Below are 21,412 nucleotides of genomic sequence, written 5' to 3'. Positions count from 1 at the left end.
AAACTTCTGCCTTCCTAGACCAACTAATGACATCATCCGTCTGTATCCACCAGCAGTTTCCTAGTGTAACATAAACAAGGCCTTAACTTAGAGAATCTTCTCTGTACTTCAGCCAAGACAAGCAACTTACAAAAGTCAGTCAGGAGTTCACTCCCCTACTCTTGTTATTTCCACCAGCTGCTCATAACCAGTTATTTCAAGGGGCTAGCCCCCCCCCCCCCATCCCGAGAGCAAATGACAACAGTTCCATATCACTTCATTGGTTGAAAGAAGCAACTTTATTATCCTGCACCCCTGAGTTGACTGTTCCTTTCTGACCCTAGACAAGCTACTGGAAGTTATATTAATTTTTCCGTAATTCCCTACTTACCAATATATGCCTACCAATGACCCTGTCGCCTCCACTTCTTCTACATTTGCCTGTCTCTGGGAATGATAATTGCCTCCAATAAGTCTCTTTATACATCATATAACAACTCTACCTCACGGAGGGGATCAGTAGAAAAGTCAACAGAGCCTGTGTTTCGCTTATCAAGAGAACCTCTCGACAAGGAAATGAGGAAGGACAAAACTATACACATAATCTGGACTTTCCCTGACTGTTACAGAATAACACGGCATTGATATTTATCAAGAGGAAGAAAGATCAACTTAGAAAAAATTGAAAAGTATCAGACTCCATTATTACTGCATTCTCTGCCTGTCTTTCCCTTTGGATTTAAGCTATTTGCATATAAAGTGAGTGCAATTTTTTTCTGTAACATTTCTATGCATATATGATTGCAGTTTATTTCTTTTTGGTCAACTTAAAAGATTCTTCCATGTAATGGAACTTCATGAAACTATACCAGCAAATTTTCTAATTCATTTTATTACTAGTAATCCACTACTGTTTTTTTTTTATAAGGAAGAGCTTCAGAACATCGGTAGAAGACTGGGCAGACATCATCCATCGGTGACACACGAGTATGCCCACATAAAGCAAGGCGGTATAGATTTTCTCTATAAAATATCCACGTTTTAAGTAACTAGTTACTGAAGATGACATTAAAATCCATTAAACCGTTAAAAATTGTATTCATGTGCAATTATAGTGTGAATAAACATATTGATTGCTGTGGAATTCCATCTAAAGCTGAGCTTTGTCAACATTGTAGCTATAATCCATTGAACCTGGGACACAGTTCATTAGCCATATTTCTCTGATATAATTGTCAAATTATTTAATATGTATGTTTTCTATTATCTAGCCTCTGAATCTTCTTTAATGGTGTCAAGTAATCAAAATGAATTCATTTATATTTTACGAACCAATTATTTATGGAGTACCTACCCCCTGTGAATTACAAAACGGGCATTACTCCTTCAACTCAAGAGCATATGATTTCTGCTAATGCTGAAAATACATGGTATTCATTTTTATATATCACCATAGGTAAATGTTGAGACAACTGCTCTACTGCCCCCCTTCTTCCTAAATACACTCCTCTCTTCTCTTGGTGAGAGGAGTCATCTATATTTACATATCCGAGAAGAACTGACAATTTTGCTTCATTGTTAAAGTAATTCTTTTATCTGTCAAGTTTACATGTATTTAAGTAAAGGGGAATTCTTTCCATTTGGAGATTTATTTTTCAGGGGTGTCAAGATCCTCCAAACCCTTAAGTAATCAAGGCTCTTTTTGTTTTTTTATAAGGTGTTTTTATGATGTGTTTAATACCCCCTCTTTCCCTAAGATTTGTGGATTCCCTCATAAAAAGTAGTAAATGTATTAAACGTAGGCATGACACTCACTTTTGTTTAAGGTTTGAAACAAACTAAATGTTTTTTTTCCCTTTTCAATCTTGTACTTACTTTCTGTTCTGGGTTACTTATTTAGTAGTCATTAAAAACAATGAAATTTTATCAAATCTATTTCCTCTTTATTATCCAAGGTACAAATTCCACTTGTATTAATATTGAAATTTTCAATTGTACACTGTTCAATTGTCATTCTTTTCCTAATATCAATGGTTTTAGTCCCAAATAAGACCTCTTAGACTACCTTTTCTTGATTTGAGCCAAGATGTGTGTATAATTAAAATCCATCCATAAACGTATTTCAAGGTTGAGGAAAACATGCAGTGATGCTCAACGGTTTTGCTCTGTTAAGGTATTTCGATCAACAACTCAGGTGGGAGTTTGGGGGAGACAGATTTTCTTCCCAACTGGGGCCCGTTTTACAAAAGAACTTACGACTAAGACCAAAAACTTCAGATTATAGTAAAATTTTGCAAAAGTAATAGGCCCCTATTCATTTTGAAATTGCTTGTGTAAAAATATCTTACCACATTCTTTTTAAAGATTTTAAAACAATTTTCGATATAATGTTAATTACAAAGTTATATGAATATTTAAACTTGGTCTTAAGTCGTAAGTCCTTTTGTAAAACAGGCCCCTGGATATTAATTTTTATCAAATAAACCACATGAATAGGATGACAGGTGTTGAATGAGTTCATTACGCCTCGCCAGAGCATTGATCAACATACATCGTTACTTATTTACACCTGTAATTAACACTTGTAAACATGACATGACTCACCTGAAAACTGTGGTTGATATTTTTGGTGCTACATTCCGCTACACTGAGATCTGTGAGTTCTATTTCATCAAAAATGGCAGACTGAAAAAGGAAAATAAAATCGTTACAGAGAACTCTACATTCTATTTCGTCAAAAATGACGGACTGAAAAACGAAAATAAAATCGTTACAGAGACCTCTACATTCTATTTCATCAAAAATGACAGACTGAAAAACGAAAATAAAATCGTTCAGAGCCCTCTACATTCCATTTCGTCAAAAATGAAGGACTGAAAGAGGAAAATAAAATCGTTACAGAGACCTCTACATTCTATTTCATCAAAAATGAAGGACTGAAAAAGGAAAATAAAAATTAAACTGAAAGACAAGAAAAAAGATCTTTTTAATTGAAAACTATAACAGATATCAACAGTCAGTGAACATCTTACACCAAACAATAATCATTGTGGAAAGGAAAAAAAGAAATCAAATAGTTAATTAAAAGTTTCCAAACTTATCTAAAACTTTATGCCAAAGATAAATCTTTTGAATAATCAACTAAAGTCTTGATCTCTGTTTATAATAAATGCTGGTAATTCATTTGCTTTACAAGAGAGATAACTCAATGCTGAATGATTCCATTTTTTCCTGTCACAAAGTTATCTAACTTTGGAAGCTTTTATTTTTTTCCATCAGGTCTGTATTCCAAATATTAAGTTAGACTGGTAGTTTTTGTTTTGAAAACCTTCAAACTATACTAAATCTAAGATAATGAGACACTCTTCATTATTAATAGACAATAATTCAATAACATGATAGAATTTCACTCGGAGTTCCTCGGATGACTCGTACCTCGCACATAACCTCGGACGTCAACGGTGATCTACCATCTTGCTGATTCAGTCATGTGATCTTCTTTGAATTTCTTTCAAATGTCATACATTTGAAATCGGAGTTTTATTTTGTGGCACACTCAACAGTTTTTTCTGGCTTTCAAAGCCTGTTAACATGAGGATGTAATCAAAACCTGTTTACGATAAAGAATTGCATAAATTAAGAAACATTTTCGAAGAACGTTATGCAGAGCGAAATATGAAATGAGTGATAAGGCAGTTTCCGGCGGAGAAATGTAAGGATCTGTTGCGTATTCCTCCACCAATCACATCCGAGGTTTGAATGGAGCGGAGCGGAGTCAGCCGAGGATTGCCGATTGATAGAATTTAGCAGAAATTTGTCATGAACAAATAATTAAATGGTTACAATGTTAGGTTATACAGTATTATATCTCTTTAAAATTCTTCATCTGGACATATATTTTACAATTCAACAAAGGCTTCTCTTTTTCACTGATGAAATACATTTTTTAAGTCTTACTTGAAATTGGTGATAAAATAACCTTTATTTAAAGGGAGGGAGTGTCTGTTATCAAATCTCAAATGAATACAATTACAAAGTTATCTCTCTCTCTCTTTTCCAAAATAATTTATTATGTTTCACGAAAATTCACAAATACCGGTATCTCTATAAAAAAATATACAAGATTATTCAATCATGTTAACTTTTAAGAAATGAACTTGTGGGTGGGCAGTAGAACTAAAGTATTGCTTGCAGATCTTTTGTCATCCATCTGTTTGTCAACATGCCTGATGTGATGCAATACTAAACGTTATTATGAGTAAGTCATGCTATATAATTGATGCATTCAAATATTACAATGAAATCTGCCTAATGACATAAAACAAAACTGTTCATGAAAAGACATTAAGACATACATATGACCTCAAAATGTAATGGTATCTTTCTCTTATAACAAAAATTTCCAAATAAGCTCGTAGAATGTTGAGTTAAAAAGTTTTGAGTTATCATATCACAACAAAGGTGTGGATGATAGCTGGACAGGTAAACAGACATACAATGTAATTCCTATAAAGCTTCCATATTTCAAGAGGGGATCTAATATAAAAATTTTAAATTGAAGTCAATGATAGCAAGATGCCAGAAATTAGAAATATTCATTTTGGAGAGTTCTGCCACCTATAACTGCAATTAACTGAGCTGTAAATGTCTACAACCAACTATACTATGCCTGTCTTGTACAGAGAAATCTTCTTCCATTACATTGTTCTGTAAAATGATTTCATGAATCTAAAAAGTCTTAAAAAACTGAGTTAAAAATCACTCAGCCAAATAAATAGGGGACATCAAACAAAACAAAGTGTACATGTGCTTTAACACCCGTCTTGGTAGTTTGGCCCCCTATGACCCCTCTTATCCCCTGGTCCTACTTAACCTTTTCAAAGGGCCCTGAAAGGATATCCATTCCTCTTTAATTTATGAAGCTTAAAATCTATTCATGCAACAATTTCATTTCATTATCTCAATGTTTCTAATTTTTTGGGTTTTTTTTTTAGTCTTAGAAAAAATTATATAAAAATTTGAAATTTGCACCCTATAGAAGTATTTTTATGAGCATTTTTCAATTACTGAAGGCCCGATTTTTGGAATCTGAAGATTAGACTACCTTAAAACAATACAGGGAAGGCTGTTCTGGTATATAACTGTGGGCTATGAAGATGCAAGGATGAAGTTCTATGTAAAATATGCAGCAAAAATAGGTATTTACACTTGTCTAAAATAAAATGACTGACTACAGAACTAAAACATCTAAGAGTTTGTGTTTACCTTGGTGTCTTTGGCGTAATAAAGTTTTCTTCCTTTCAATTTAAAATATCTTCTTTTCCACCTCTGAAAATAAAAAAAAGGATTTAAATACTGTAAAACGAGAAAATTTGGCGCATACGTATTTTAGCGCAAACGTAAGTGGGAATCCATTGGGGCAAATAAATTTTAGCGCTTGCACTTGTCAGTAAAATATTTAAATGTGATATTTTTTTTTTTTATCCACACCCATAATTGACTTTTTGGTTAGTCAAGCACGGAAACACATTAGTACTCCCGTATATCAGTAAAGATTCGTTACCTTTACCGCAGTACATGTTGCTATCACATGGACGTGGTACAATGTTAAAATTTATTTCCATTTTTCAATTAAAAGAAATGGAATATTTACTCATTTAAATTACATTAAAACCATGCATGCATCGACAGAAAATTACTTAGATAAAACGGTAATCCTAATCAGGTATTGTCTGCAAGCTCAATCGCCATGCTTGATTGCATTGTTTACCTCGAGGTGATAGATGATTGACACACCATGAAGCCAAACTTTGACAGTGCTAATGAAAATAATCGGGTAACAACTACCAGGGTAACAATAGTTTAATTAAATTATAATTTGGCAGAACTTTCTGTCTTCCGAACATGTGCAGTGCTATAGTGTGTGTATGATAAATCCAATGACCCTTCGACATTAGGTAATCGAGCATTCCGGTTTACATGTACTTAAGGTAGGATTCTTCTCATATTTCTAAGGCCATCCTTAAAAAAAATTATTTTTGCGGTAACGCGCCTCATCATTTAAGGTATGAGTAGGTAGGTAGGCTTTTTTTTTTTTTGGAGACAAAATGTCAGAAATAAATTTCGAATATATAGAGGTATTAACTTTGACTTAGATTTCACCTTACTAATCAAACAAGAAAATTAAAGCATTCTAAATGAATTCAATCTTTTATTGCTCAGAATTCAGAACACATCAGTTCTTTTTTAAAAACGGCATAGGTGCAATGGAGATGTAAAAAAATATATTGGATAAAAATGGAAAACGGATACGTAAAAAAAAAAAAAAAGATTTTTGAACTGGTAAAAAAAAAATCCAGTAGGGTGGATTTTGGTGAGTCGGTCGCGTTACTGCAAAAAAACAATTTTTTAAGGATGGCCTAATATTTAAAAATTAATGAAATTTTCACAGAATCAAGAAGACAATATCAGTAAGTGATAGTATCAGTGAAATTAAATTTGACCGTTTTATGTTAGAGGCAAGGTCAGGTCAAGGTCATTATCTTTTCCCTTGACATTAAGAATAAAAAATTACTGTTGCCAATCATGTGATACCTACTTCTATTTCAAAAGTTTAAAGAGAGTTCGTTTTGCATAAAAACATATTACTGTATCGGGTCTATAGCATGATATTACCAAATTTACATAAATAATTTAACTAAACTGGATATCGGCTAATCCGAATTTTCTCTGTTTTTCTTAATTTTTTAGGATATATTAGTTATTTTCATATGCTTCCTATATCTAACTTTTTCTTATTTTCATATATAATAAAGTAGTCTTATAAATGTACAAAATGATACAAAAACAAAAAGTTTTGATAATTAACTAAGAGAGAAAAAATTCTTTTTATGGATTTTTGGCTCAAATTTGCTCTTTGGTAGGAAGCGTTTAAAAGCTAACAAAGTTCTAGTTTGTTTGAAAAATCATATTTGTGTGATATATTTTGAAAGTTTAGTCCCTCATTATTAATTTAACTTACATTTGAAAATTTCTCGAAGTCTTCGATTGTGTTCTATTATAATTTTGAGAGGCAGAAAAGAAGATATTTTCATACGCCACCATTCCGCCAAAAATATAGTCCCTGCTAGTTTTCAAACGCAGTTTACCATTTCTATTTAAAGTTGTACAATTGTGATGAGGAAAGAAAAATATGGTCTTTTAAATTCCTTACACCTCAATATATAAGACATATAAGCAAATATACTTTGAATGTTTCATCTAGTCAAAAACCAGAGAAGAAACCTACCTTAAGTAAAAGCTTTTAACACACACAAAAAATGATATTTAGAAATCCTTTAGCGCACAATTAATTTTAGCGCTATGGGGCTCTTGCGCCAAAGGCGCCAAAATTAGTAGTGCGCCAAATATTTTCGTTTTACAGTATTATCAAGTCATGAATTGCATCATTATTCACATTTGCTTAAATCCTAAACATTTCCAGCTGTTTCTCAGTATTTCAACAAGAGATGTTTGTAAAACACTTATGCCCCCCTCCCCCCAAATTGGAATTTTTTTAAGTCCAAAAGGGCATAACTCTGTCTAAAATGCTGTGATCCTACCCAAAACATTTCTTGACCTAGATATTCAGCTGAAAAATCTATATACTAAATTTCATTTCAATATGTGCAACCTCTGCAAAGAAAGGAATGGAAACTGCAACTAGAGCCGAGCTCAATGCAAAGCAACGAGTAGGTCTTCCGTCGGAGCTGCATACAGGGAGAAATGACCTTGAGTCAAGGTCATGCAACGTTCTAATGTTAAAGCAATCTTTTAAGGGTAGATAGCATCTTATTATGTTTTACTATTATAAAAAGGATAGTAAAGGAATGTTTGCGACCTTGACCTTCAAAATGACCTTGCGTCACACCATGACACACGCTGGTGATGAGCATATCCCATTTGTGTGCTACTGTATTGACAAATTCACACATGTTTTTTTCAAATCATGCATCCAGACAAAACATCTTAGCCTAAATAACCTTAATTCAAGGATTCAAGGAACATTTTGAAATACATCTTTTGTGCAGTTGAGTTAAGAATTCGGATAAATAAATCCAGAACCAAGCGCAATTTTTTTTTGTACGCAATTGATATATACTTTTTAATATACGGGTGGCACTGGAGCTCTCTGGTGATAAATCCCGGTTTTTTCAGACCAGCTAGCGAGCTACAGATCTGCAGGTAGCTGATTGTCACAAAATAAATTTTACAAAATTTATTTGAAATGTAATAGAATTTCATTCATTCAGAAATGAATTTAATTCACAACGTAAGTGCGCGATGGAATTACCGTTTTACAGCATCGAATCTCAGAAATAGTTTGTAATTGCGATAAATTCTCTATCCACAAAGTCTTCAGTTAACCAACATCACAAGAGCGCTTTATTAAAAGATAAAATGCAGAATTTCAAGAAAACAATTGATACACAGCAAGAACATCTTCTTTCCCTAGATGACAACTCTCAGCTAGCTGCGTGGAAAAAATAATAAGGACGAGAAGGAGAGAAAGAAATTGCACGTTACAAACCTGGAAGACAAACTCACAGACGCGGGTACGAAAAACAAAGCCCTAGAAAAGAAAATTGGAAGAATGGACACAGAAAATTATGAACCGAGGGAAGCCCTGCAGTCCATTTCAGATCAACTGGTAGCAAAGGAACGCCAGTTAAGTTTTATAAGGTTAGTGGCACCGGTTTTCTGTGTTCCGGTTCCTATACAGAAGAAAAGTGTTGGTACCAACACGGATACTTGTAGTGCCAGGGACGTCAGCGACGCATCCACACAAATGCCTGCTATGGAAATGCACAGGACAGGAAAAGCTTGGTACCCTCTAGGTCATCCTAGCCACGTGGAAGCTAATCAGTCCACAAAGAACAGAAGACCGAAGCAAAATAAAAATCAAAAGCCTGAAAGGCTTCAATGGCGTCGAACAAGAAAAACAATTTCAAAAGATCTGCAAATAGGTCAAGTAAGTGACTCCGGTAACATAATAATAAAATTTTTAAAAAAAGTCTTAACACAAATACAGTATAGGGCCTTATAGCCTTGTGTCCTGGTCCGAATGAGTCAGGGTTCGATTTGACCAGATATCGTCAGAAATGTCCATCCTCTATATCAATCTAATTTCTTTTCAGTCAATCGAAGACATATGAAGGGTTTCATAAATTATTTTAATTAATTGCCATTGTCAGAGTGTTGTTCTGTTGTAAAGTGATTGCATCTTAACTACAACCATGACTCTAATGTTACAAGTACGATCGACTTACGATAAGGCGCGGTAAACAAATGGAGGAAATGGATAAATACAGTAATACTGGCATTACTGGTCAATATCGTCGGTTGTTCGGCTAAAATTGGATTGAAGATCGTTAAAGTAAAGCTAAGATTAAGAAATTCAATCTTTATAGTCTTGTTGTATTCGTGTTTATTTTGTAATTATTTTACCGTATTTAAGATTGTTTGTATTACAGTAATCGGTCCCAAAATGTGATTCATGTCATTCGACGCACCCTCTCAGTAGAAATTCATCCGCAACAACCATAACGTTTTTCTTGCATAAAAATTAAACATAATATCGTTGTTTTGTAGTAGTATTAATTGAAGATACAATTGATTTAATTTTATATTCAAGCTATTATTCATTGTGAACGTTTTAAAAGAAATTGGTTTACAGCTGTTGCTATTTTCTATTGCGGATGCATCCACTGACACGTGCGGTCGCGTAAACCTGACTGATCGCTAGATGACGATCGGGCAAGCCCGACGCCATAAAAAAACAACGGAATTCTACGAGTCCTAACTACCCTGCATCATCGTATCCTCGTGTAGTGCATCAACCTTCACAACAACAGCGCTTTGCATCCTGCCCCCAACAGTCTTCCATACCGACAGACTATAATGCCCCCTTTTATGGATATTGATTTAAGTTTGAACTATCAGTGACCTTAAACTGCAATGATTTGTACTTTCAAATAATTTTAAAGGCATATCTAATTTTACATATATATCATTCACTTTTTTTGATTTGTAGACTCTGGGACAGAGTCTTACTCGGAGAGGGGAATGATTGTCACAAAGTAAATTTTATAAAATTTATTTAAAATATAACAGAATTCAATTTAATGACAAGAGGCCCACGGGCCTTATAGGTCACCTGAGTATTGTGTAACAACTTTCAAACAATTAAATTTGATTCGTGTTTTAAACCAGAGGCCATGAAATTCACAATTTACAATTTTTAAAGAGACACCATTGCTTATCATAATTATTAACTTAGCATGTTTACTCCATTTACTTAATACCCAGAGGTATATCAGAGTAACAAAGAGAAATGCACTTACACTTTATACCCAGTTGTGCACCTCACCCTAAAGGAACCACTGACCCATGGGCCACATATTCAAAATTTTGCAAATTTATCATAAAATGGTTGATTAATACTAAAGAGCAGATTTCAAAGCATTAATTTATTTTCAGACTATGTACCCCCCCCCCCCCCTCTGACCCTGGGGGCATAAAAAAAACACTTCGCTAGATGCACCTTTCTTCATCATAAATATATTGGCATAAAACCCAGAAGCAAAGGAAAATATTTTCAAAGAATTTATTTTTACTACTGAGTATATAATCAATAGAGCCACGCCCTAACACCAGAACCCCTAATCCTGGGGCCATAAAATTCACAATTTTGGAAGAGGCACTCTTGCTCATCATAACTATGTGCTTAATTAGTTTATTTAATACCCAGAAGCAGAGAAGAAGATTTTCAAAGAATTAATGCATTTTCACTATATAAGCAGTAGAGCCCTGCCCTAACACCAGAACCCCTTATCCTGGGGCCATAAAATTCACAAATCTGGAAGAGGCACTCTTGCTTATCATAACTATGTGCTTAGTTAGTTTATTTAATTCCCAGAAGCAGAGAAGATAATTTTCAAAGAATTAATGCATTTTCACTATATAATCAATAGAGCCCCGCCCTAACACCAGAACCCCTGACCCTGGGGCCATAAAATTCACAAATCTGGAAGAGGCACTCTTGCTCATCATAACTATGTACTTAGTAAGTTTATTTAATACCCAGAAGCAGAGAAGAAGATTTTCAAAGAATAAATGCATTTTCACTATATAATCAATAGAGCCCCGCCCTAACACCAGAACCCCTGACCCTGGGGCCATAAAATTCACAAATCTGGAAGAGGCACTCTTGCTTATCATAACTATGTGCTTAGTGAGTTTATTTAATACCCAGGAGCAGAGAAGAAGATTTTCAAAGAAATAATGTATTTTCACTATATAATCTATAGAGCCCCGCCCTAACACCAGAACCCCTGACCCTGGGGCCATGGATTTCACAATTTTGGTAGAGGACTCAATGCACATTACATTCAAGCCAACAGTTTGCCTGCTTGATGTCCAGGAGTAAAGAAGAAGATTTTTAAAGATTGCAATCATTTTAGTGGTTTTGGCCCCACCCCTCAGGCCCCTGGGGGGCGGGGACCATGAAATTCACAATTTTTGTTCCTCTCCACCCATAGATGCTGTATACCAAATTTGGTTGAAATTGGTTCAGTGGTTTCAGAGAAGAAGATGAAAATGTTCAAATGTTAACACACGACACACGACGCACGACGCACGACGCACGACACACGACGACAGACGAAAATGGATAGCAATAGGTCACCTGAGTTACTCAGGTGACCTAAAAAGTATTATTTTTAATGCTTATTTTTGGCAATTCTCTACATCAAAGAGCGTCCGACTTGTATTTGTGATATAAACTGCGTAAATGTGTAAATTGAGTGAATCCCTCATGTTGAATGGGAGAGTCAGTTTTTAGATCCGCCGTGGACTATCCCGGACGTGAACATTAGATGTACTGGACATTCCGTCATCAAGAAAATATAGTTTTACTCTGGACTATTCCGAGTTACCAAAACGTTTGTTTGTGTGTCCATGTGTGGGCTTTACAACCTGTCTTTGTTTTATGTGACTTGACTTGATTTATTTTTCAAAATACAAACTTTAACTTTTTATTGCTTGACTTTCTTTTAATAAATTTTCATCACAAGTTCACTTGTGTTACTTTCACCAAATATATTCTATTAAAATAATGATTCCATCTTCTTTGTTAACTTTAAATTGCTAGAAATATAGTGTAAATATACAACATGAAAATAATGAATGTTAGAAATGAAATTATTAATTGTCGGAAATGCAATGCAAAATTCCGGAAATCAAATGCAGCAAAAACTGGTACCTCCCCTTACCCAAAGAAACTAATACATGTACTTTGATGCTCGATTGAACACTCTAATCGGCACAAGTTTTAGAAATTAAAAGGTTCATATATAGGAAAGTTTAGTGACGCATACTAATCCTTGCCGACCTTGTTTTTTTTTCATTTACCTGACGACTTGCGAATAAAAAAAAATGTCGCGCATGATTATTGGTTAACATTATAATAGGTTATGGATTTATCATGGATTTTAACACCAGTCCTGACCTGCACGTACCTTAACAAACTAACCAATTGACATTCTCGACTCTGAAGGAAAACATTGTATCATTTCAGGGACGGGGGGTTATGTATCGCGATGAGAGGAAATTTAATAATCTCTTTTAGTCCAATAAACACGAAAGCATGGCTTGGAATATTTGTATGCAACTACATGGCTTTCTCAGAAGCAATTTTGCATTTGTTAAAAAAATTCTAATTATTCATTTTTTTTTCTCTCGTATTCTGAAAGCTCGGAATGTATATATTTTGGGCGCACTTCCGTGTAAAACAGCATGTACTTAGTTATAATCATGTACCCGTAAAATCGTGTCATAGTGATATTCTTTTCATTCGAGGAAATAATAGAAATATGTAGGCATATCATTCGGTACAATACAATTATAAGTTATGTAGCAAATAATGCAAAACTCAAAGTTGCTTCATTTAATTTTCGATTTTCATGAGAATTGGAAACGTCACATCCACTTACAATTTACTGTGTGCATTTGCCATGTTTATTTGTATTTGCTAATTTAAACAACATCGCAAATTTTTCTGATATAAAGCAATTAGAATAACTTGATATAGGCCCGTATACATGTAACGATTGCAATTACTTCCAAGGGGGAGGGGGAGACGGGGCCTAAAAAATCCTCGTACTACATGTGTACCTTTCCAATAATAGAATCATCCGTACAAATCAAAAACAAGTTGCAGTATTGAAATCCCCAATTTTTTAAATAAAAAAAACTATATAATGGACTTCACAAGGGTAGAATTTAACATTAACTCATGTACATGTGCAATTAAAATCACTATCAAAATTGGCAGAGTGATCGATAGGTCATCCTGTGTCACCTATCAGTGTAACCAATGAACTCGTCCAGATACCTGAGCAGCAGAAAAAAGCAGCACATTTTATTCATTCGTCAAAGAAAAGAATCCGACATTTAACATTTAAATCTTTGAATACACATACACGTTCAAGAAAGCCTTTATATTTTTGTCTAGAAATATTCTTACGATTAACGCAAATAACATATTTTCTTGATTTTAAATCTAGGACTCGAGTAAAAATCAAAGAGTGGTAATGTTGACCTCACGAATGTATATAGGTCAATGTGCGATCGATGAAGGGCTTTCATAACAGTACACACACACAACAGTCAGGGTCCGCGGAAAATTCATGATGCATGAACTAAATGACAGTAAATTATCTTAAGCTTGAATTATTATTTTTTTTATATAAATAATGCTACATTGAATATTAATCGAAGGAAAGATGATAAGTATTTTTCCCCTCCCCCGTCTTGTTATTTAAACTAAACACAAGGAGAAAGTTGTCTCTGAATAATCTGTATGACATCCAGCTAGAGAATATGTTAAAAACTTATTTGAACAAAGTTAAACATTCAATTTAGCTATAGCTAGGTATATTATTCTTGTCCAGTTTATTTCAGTTATATACGTGTTATACGCATACGCACATAGAATTCTTCTTCACTTGCCATATAAAATCACTTACCTGTACATGGATTATAAAGTGTTCTACTCATTTAATAACACATGACTCAAACAAAATAACGTTTTCAAGAGATTAATAAGATGTTAAAGAACCCATTTCATATCGATAATCATATCGAAATATTTACCGTTTTTGAGTTATAGAGCAAAAACTTTCAAGGTCTTTCAAGGTCCCTAGATCCCTATTTTTTTAATGATGTCAAATGATAGATCTTAAAATTATGCACAACATTTGTTCATCATGTCTTAACAAATTATTTTTAGTTTAAAAGATACATAAGGAAATATATTTTAATTTTTGTGCTTTTAGGCATTCTCATTTTTGACCCCTATCTGGCACCGTTTTGAGCGCAGAAATCGAAAAAGAAAAACCGATGTGCACAACTTCATTTCTTCTAATATTTGAATTCAGTAGAATTTCTGCTCCAGCTTTTGTCGTTTCCGAGCCTTTGTCTGGAAACGAACAGTACCAAATTTTCATTTAAAGGGAAATAACTCGAAAGCAGAAGAGATTTTTTTAAATGTTCGAAAACATTTAAATTGAATTTTGTAATGTTTAAAAACTCTGAAAATTTGAGCGAAATCCGTTGAGAAATGAGCGAGTTATGAGGTCTCAAAGTTGGCGTCTACGAAAAAAAAAAAAAGAATAATAGGAATAATCTTAACCATCAGAATCAGTAGAAGGTCTCCCGCCTGAGTGGAAGACCTTAATTAAGTGGAATTTCTAAGTCCAAGGGGCATAACTCTAACAAAAAGGATGCGATCGTACCCAAAACACTTCTTGACCTAGATATTTATCTGACATATCTGTATACTAAATTTCATTTCAAATATGTGCAACCTCTGCAAAGAAAATGAACGGAAACTGCAAATAAGTGGAATTTTTCTAAGTCCAAGGGGCATAACTCTAACAAAAAGGAAGCGATTGTACTCAAAACAGAACTTGACCTAGATATTTATCTGAAATACCTGTATACTAAATTTCATTTCAATATTGCAACCTCTGCAAAGAAAATGAACGGAAACTGCAAATAAGTGGAATTTTTATAAGTCCAAGGGGCATTACTCTAACAAAAATGGTGCAATCGTACCCAAAACATAATTTGACCTAGATATTTAGCTCATAAATCTGTATACCAAATTTCATTTCAATATGTGCAACCCCTGCGAAGAAAATGAACGGAAACTGCAAATAAATGGAATTTTTCTAAGTCCAAGGGGCATTACTCTAACAAAAAGGAAGCGATTGTACTTAAAACAGAACTTGACCTAGATATTTATCTGAAATTCCTGTATACTAAATTTCATTTCAATATGTGCAACCCCTGCAAAGAAAATGAACGGAAACTGCAAATAAATGGAATTTTTCTAAGTCCAAGGGGCATAACTCTGTCAAAAATCAGGCGATCTTACCCAAAACAGAACTTGATCTAGATATTAACCTGATAAACCTGTATACCTAATTTCATTTCAGTATGTGCAACGGTTGTGAAGAAAATGAACGGAAACTAAATGGACCGACAGACCGACGGACAGCAGCAAAGCAATATGCCCTCCCTTCTTCGAAGGGCGGCATAAAAATAAGACACACCTGATCCTATTATATACTTTTGTCTTTTTTTTTTTGGAATATTCCCATCCTCTTTTTACCAAATAACTATTTGTTAAACTATTTTCATCAAAAGTACATCAGTTTTGTCAATAAAAAATAAATTACACTTGAAAATACAGTAAGTTTAATACCCTTTACAATTAACAAGTACCTGAAAATTTGTCTGTTTCATCAAATGACCTTCTTTGGTGCATGCCTGAAAATTGCAGGAAAAAAATTTAAAACATTTTCATGAATATAAATTTTACGTGTATTTGTTCAAAATTAGAATGCTACATGAATCAAATCTATAACTGTCATGCATTCTTTATGTGTGTGTGTGTGTGTGTGTGGGGGGGGGGGGGGGTGTTTATGTGTAATAAACAGGTAGATATCTGATGAAGCAGGGAGCTATCGCCTTTCTGTAACACTGGAGTCACCCTCAGCCATTAACAATTGATTTTTTTGTCACAGATCACTCACACAATATTTATAACAGAGTAGCTTCTCCCTCTTACCATTGGCATAAAAAATCAATAACACAAGAGGCCCAGAGGCCACATTGCTCACCTGAGCAACTGGCTAGGTAAAGTAAATAACAGTTCAGTATCGAAAAGTCTAAAAGTGGGTTCAGGGGAAGGGGGGGGGGAGGTCATTTGAACAACCTTAAATCTATACTTCCTAAGGATGCTTTAAAATTAATATATGATACATAATGGCTTTGCTGTTTATAAGATGAAAATTTCGATTCATATAGCTTTTATATTCCTTTCAGGCTTTGTATTTATAACTATGATCCCACTTTAATGGCTCCTTTATTTTACTGGTTGGTCATGATTTGAACAAATTTAAATCTACATTACCTTTATGGATGCAGCTTTGTTGTTCTTGTGAAGAATTTCAAAGAATTTTCCTATATATTCCTACGTGACACCTTGGTCACCCATTGTGGCCCCACTCTACCCCCTGGAGTCATGATTTGAACAAACTCTAATCTACACTACCAGAAGATCCTTCCATAAAACTATGACCAAACATGGATTTGCTGTTCTAAAGAACATTTTTAAAGATTTTTCCTATGTATTCCTATGTTAAACTCAGTCAAATTAAAATCAGATGTTAGATCCACTCGCACACTTGCTAAACTAACATCTAACGACATCCCATAGAGAGACATGTCAGAGGTCATATTGGGAACAGCTCTAGACTTATTCGCTTCAACAATATACAATGATTTCGCAAGCAACGATTTGATTGGTTGATAGAATTTGACCTCTGACTTGATCCTTAATGGGATGTTGTTAGATGTTAGTGTAGCGAGTGTGCGAGCAGATCTAACATCTAATTTTAGATTGATGTTAAACTTTGATACCTTATTGTGGCCCCACCCTACCCCCCGGGGGTCATGATTTGAACAAACTTGAATCTAAACTACATGAGGATGCTTCCACATGAGTTTCATCTTTCCTGTCCCACTGGTTCTTGCGAAGAAAATTTTTAAAAGATGCCATTAATTTTTCACTAATTCAAAATTATCTCCCTTTTGAAGAGGGTGTGGCCCTTCATTTGAACAAATTTGAATCCCCTTTACCCAAGGATACATGTACTTGGTGGGAAGATTGAGTGAAATTGGCCCAGTGGTTCTTGAGAAGAAGATTAAAATGGGAAAAGTTTACAACAACAACAATGACGACAAACAATGGACAAATTTTGATCAAAAAGCTCACTTGAGCCTTTGAGTGAAATTGGCCCAGTGGTTCTTGAGAAGAAGATGAAAATGAGAAAAGTTTACAACAACAACAATGACGACAAACAACGGACAAATTTTGATCAAAAAGCTCACTTGAGCCTTTGAGTGAAATTGGCCCAGTGGTTCTTGAGAAGAAGATGAAAATGAGAAAAGTTTACAACAACAACAATGACGACACACAACGGACAAATTTTGATCAAAAAGCTCTCTTGAGCCTTTGAGTGAAATTGGCCCAGCGGTTCTTGAGAAGAAGATGAAAATGAGAAAAGTTTACAACAACAACGAGACAAACAACGGACAAATTTTGATCAAAAAGCTCTCTTGAGCCTTTGAGTGAAATTGGCCCAGCGGTTCTTGAGAAGAAGATGAAAATGAGAAAAGTATACAACAACAACAATGACGACAAACAACGGACAAATTTTGATCAAAAAGCTCTCTTGAGCCTTTGAGTGAAATTGGCCCAGTGGTTCTTGAGAAGAAGATGAAAATGGGAAAAGTTTACAACAACAACAATGACGACAAACAACGGACAAATTCTGATCAGAAAAGCTCACTTGAGCCTTCGGCTCAGGTGAGCTAAAAGAAATCACCCCGCCCACCAATCACCCTTCACCTTCTGTTATGTAAAGCTTCCTCTCGTTTGTTTGTTTGTACGTTAATGTACCACTTTCTGGTGTATGCTGACATCACAGTGACAATAGTGCTTTATACTCTTTGGTAAAACCAGGAAGACAAAATCTTAAAATTATAAAATCTCGATGGGTTCATGATACTGTTTACATACAACTCTCAATGGGTTTGAGGCAGGGCATATACACAGTACACTCACTATGTACTTGGTACAGATAATGTGTGATGATAATGTTCATTCTATGAAAAGTGGGTGGAGTTGATACATCAGTCTTATTGATGCTGTAATTTTACTAATACAGCTCATAAAGGTTCAAAGATCTGATTTAATCAGTCTTTTAAACTTATAAATCCAGTTCTTCCTTTCTGTATTGGTCTATTTATAAACATATATTCCTCAGCCACACCTTTCGCTTTTCCCTGGGGATAATCTCCAGAAGTGCTGCAGCACTGGTTGTGTTTGTATAGTTCAGGTCTACATAAGCATGATAATCATTGATTCTTAATGCACTAGAATACACTCTGGGCTGACAGGAATATTGAATCTACTCATATTCATACACCGAGAGTACTTGACAATAAAAATTTCATAAGTCTGAGCGGGCACATTCATGGGAGATAAACATGTGAACTAATAGAGGAATAAGCGTAATTAATTTGACTAAAATATGATCCTTAACTGCCAACAACTGCATTGGATGGCTGCTGATATACAGGGATAAAAAAGGTGTTAATTGAACTAATTTTCTGGTGTTAATGCTATAGATAGAACTTTACAACAAGGAAAGTCATGAAATACATTCAGTTTGTTTATTTATTGTAACCATTTTTTTCCCTATAGAACTAGATAGTGCCCTGGGAGAGAACCAGTGGTCTTAGAGAAGGACAAGACTTGTAAACTTAATATACTCTACATCATGTATACTATATTCTAGGAACATTCTGTGACAAAACTTTTTTTTTTTCAATTATATACTCATCAAAAATGTAACTATGGGAAAATTAATTTTCTATGCCAAAGCTAACATTGAGTGCAAACAGATAAAATTTCCTCAATTCATGTCAATTAAACAACTTAATCGCACTTGACCTTCTGAGGAAATCAAACATTACATTTCATTTTTAAAATGGGAATATTTTATATTACTTCCTGGATATTTCCAATTCTTTTTAAAATCCAATCCCTAAATCAACAAACCACAAAGTTATGACTTTAATATGAAGCAGAAAAAAACAAGCAAGAAAAGAGAGTTTACATACCAATACGTCGGCATCATGGACCTGAAAGGAACATGCAAGGCAACCAAATAATAATCATGCAAATAAAATAAATCACACACTACAGACAAAGTCATATTCTACAAACAATTCACTGGAGGATACAAAATGTATATGTCATTGAATGACTAGTGTTTATACATGCAGTGCTGCAATTAATAAAAATTATTAAGCAAACTAATTTTGTCATGGGTCATTTACAAATATAAGATACAACATGCTAAAATGTACCATACTACATCAAATAAAAAAAAGCAATCTCTTGATTTAACTTGATGAAAGGCCTATCCACCATTGAAATGTTTGTGGGTTTACAACAAAAATCTTTTACCAGATTTAAAACTTTATATTAGCATGATAAAACCAGTAAAATGAGAAACATAAATTATCAAGCATAACAAAATGTCATTTCATTAGGTCTACAAAAATTTTTAAGTGCACTTTTCTAAACCCCATGAATTCAGCTAATTTGCCACACTTAACTTTACTAGTTTTATTTTTAATTTTTAAAAGATCAGAAAAAATTATACCATTGTTAGAATAATCAAATCGAATTTTCCTCAATGGAAGAAGAAATGTTTGATCAACCTTAAACCATTAAGTTGGTGATTCAATGGAAATTAATCCCGGCAATTTGTTCACATAAAATTTTAAAATTTGATTTTATATAATGTAATGAAAATGTTTTCTTTTAAAATTCTCATGCCTTGGAAACAGGATGTAAACAAAATTAATAAATGTCTGGAGATATTCTTCAACATAAAAATATATAGAGGATGTTCCCTGTTTTGTAGTTGATTATGGGATATAATTTAAGAGTGGGGCTAGATTCTTATATACATTGATGCAAAAGAAGACAAGATACATTTAACAGATACTATATGAGATAGGCTAATTAATGTTCAAAGCATTCAACTGTTGAAAATTTAATATTTTAAGAAATTATAGAAAAATACACGTTTCAATTTAAAAATAATAGTTTGGTGAAAATCCTCAATGGGACATTAATATTAACTTTATAGGGAATCAGCTGAAAGGATGACTTAGCCTTAGGTATAAGTAGTTTTATCAATCTCATTCTATCAGACTTGATAATATCATATGAAACATAATAAATTCTGATATTTTCTGTACTTATTAATATGTTTAAGACAACACATTGCAAGACACTGACCCATTTTGTATTTCACGGGGCAGAAAACCCCACAGGCTCTCTGTCTCCCTCCCGATCCTATCACAAACCTTGTCATCAGCATCTGTCAACCTCAGACGACGACAGACGCCGACTCAAAAAAATCAACTTACGGAAGATTTAATCTCTCTGTTGGTTGATATACGCCTGTGAAATCTCTTGGCCGGCTCAGGTTCTGTCTCACTCTCAGAAGAGTCGTCTGCAATGGCAATTTCCACATGTTTTCCATTTTTCCGTGGACCTTCTGTCACACAGGCCGCCATCTTTATTTGCCACACTTGCCACCAGGGGTCGCGTTCGATGTTCCTCTGGGGAGAATCTCGTAAGCTGACTGGAGCGCCTTGTCGCTCTCACGATGTCTGCTATTTATCCCACACGAACTGTAAAATATTTCTATTTGTGGCGACACTCTTCCCATATCCATTAACCATAGCTCAATTTGTTAAGTAATTTAGAATAAAAAGTATTCCGACGTGAACCGGTAATTTTGTGTGTACATAAATATTATATGTACAGGTACTTTGTCTTTTTCTTTACTCCAGTGATATTCAAAATCGAGTTATTTTGTTTTAAATTACCTTCAACGTAGAAACCATAGAAAATAAATTTTAAAATACTCAGTAATTTAAATTATTTATAATAATGGATATGGGTACTCGATATAAATCGTCTAAACTAAATGCATGTACAAATACACTTTTCCTGGCCCCAAGACCATAAACTGAGAACAGACTTGATTTAAGTCAAAATTTCAAAATAAAATAACTTCTCAGTTTGTGTTGGTCTCCAAATATTTTCCTGGTAGTCTTTGAACTTGCCGAAATGACCTTTTGTCAAGATTATACACAACCTTGGGTCATAACGCAACCTTTGATAAATTTGAGTTTCCGAGATTTCTCTATCAAAATGTCGCACTGACTGGTCTGA

General features: G+C 34.2%; 1 protein-coding gene and 1 long non-coding RNA gene across 2 annotated transcripts in view; one reads left to right on the top strand and one right to left on the bottom strand.

Moving 5' to 3' along the window:
• LOC134238486 (diacylglycerol kinase delta-like) overlaps nt 1-20,798 on the bottom strand; it is a 57,244-nt gene extending 36,446 nt beyond the window's left edge. The window contains exons 1-5 of the mRNA XM_062720614.1: nt 20,599-20,798; nt 19,276-19,296; nt 15,808-15,852; nt 5,245-5,307; nt 2,584-2,664 (exon numbers count right to left, since the gene is read on the bottom strand). Of these exons, the coding sequence (XP_062576598.1) occupies nt 2,584-2,664; nt 5,245-5,307; nt 15,808-15,852; nt 19,276-19,296; nt 20,599-20,748 (360 nt within the window). The 5' untranslated portion in view covers nt 20,749-20,798. The remainder of the gene's footprint in view (nt 1-2,583; nt 2,665-5,244; nt 5,308-15,807; nt 15,853-19,275; nt 19,297-20,598) is intronic.
• LOC134238463 (uncharacterized) lies at nt 474-1,310 on the top strand. Its single transcript, XR_009986020.1, has 2 exons — nt 474-738; nt 908-1,310. It is a non-coding gene; the product is annotated as an uncharacterized LOC134238463 (long non-coding RNA).
• Nucleotides 20,799-21,412: the final 614 nt, after the last annotated feature.

Source organism: Saccostrea cucullata, unplaced genomic scaffold (assembly GCF_032062105.1).
Source record: "Saccostrea cucullata isolate Sc308-1 unplaced genomic scaffold, CSIRO_AGI_Scuc_v1 ctg279, whole genome shotgun sequence".
In the NCBI taxonomy this organism is placed as follows: domain Eukaryota; kingdom Metazoa; phylum Mollusca; class Bivalvia; order Ostreida; family Ostreidae; genus Saccostrea; species Saccostrea cuccullata.
The sequence above is the reverse complement of the archived record's forward strand: the minus strand, read 5'-3'. Positions and strand labels throughout refer to the sequence as shown.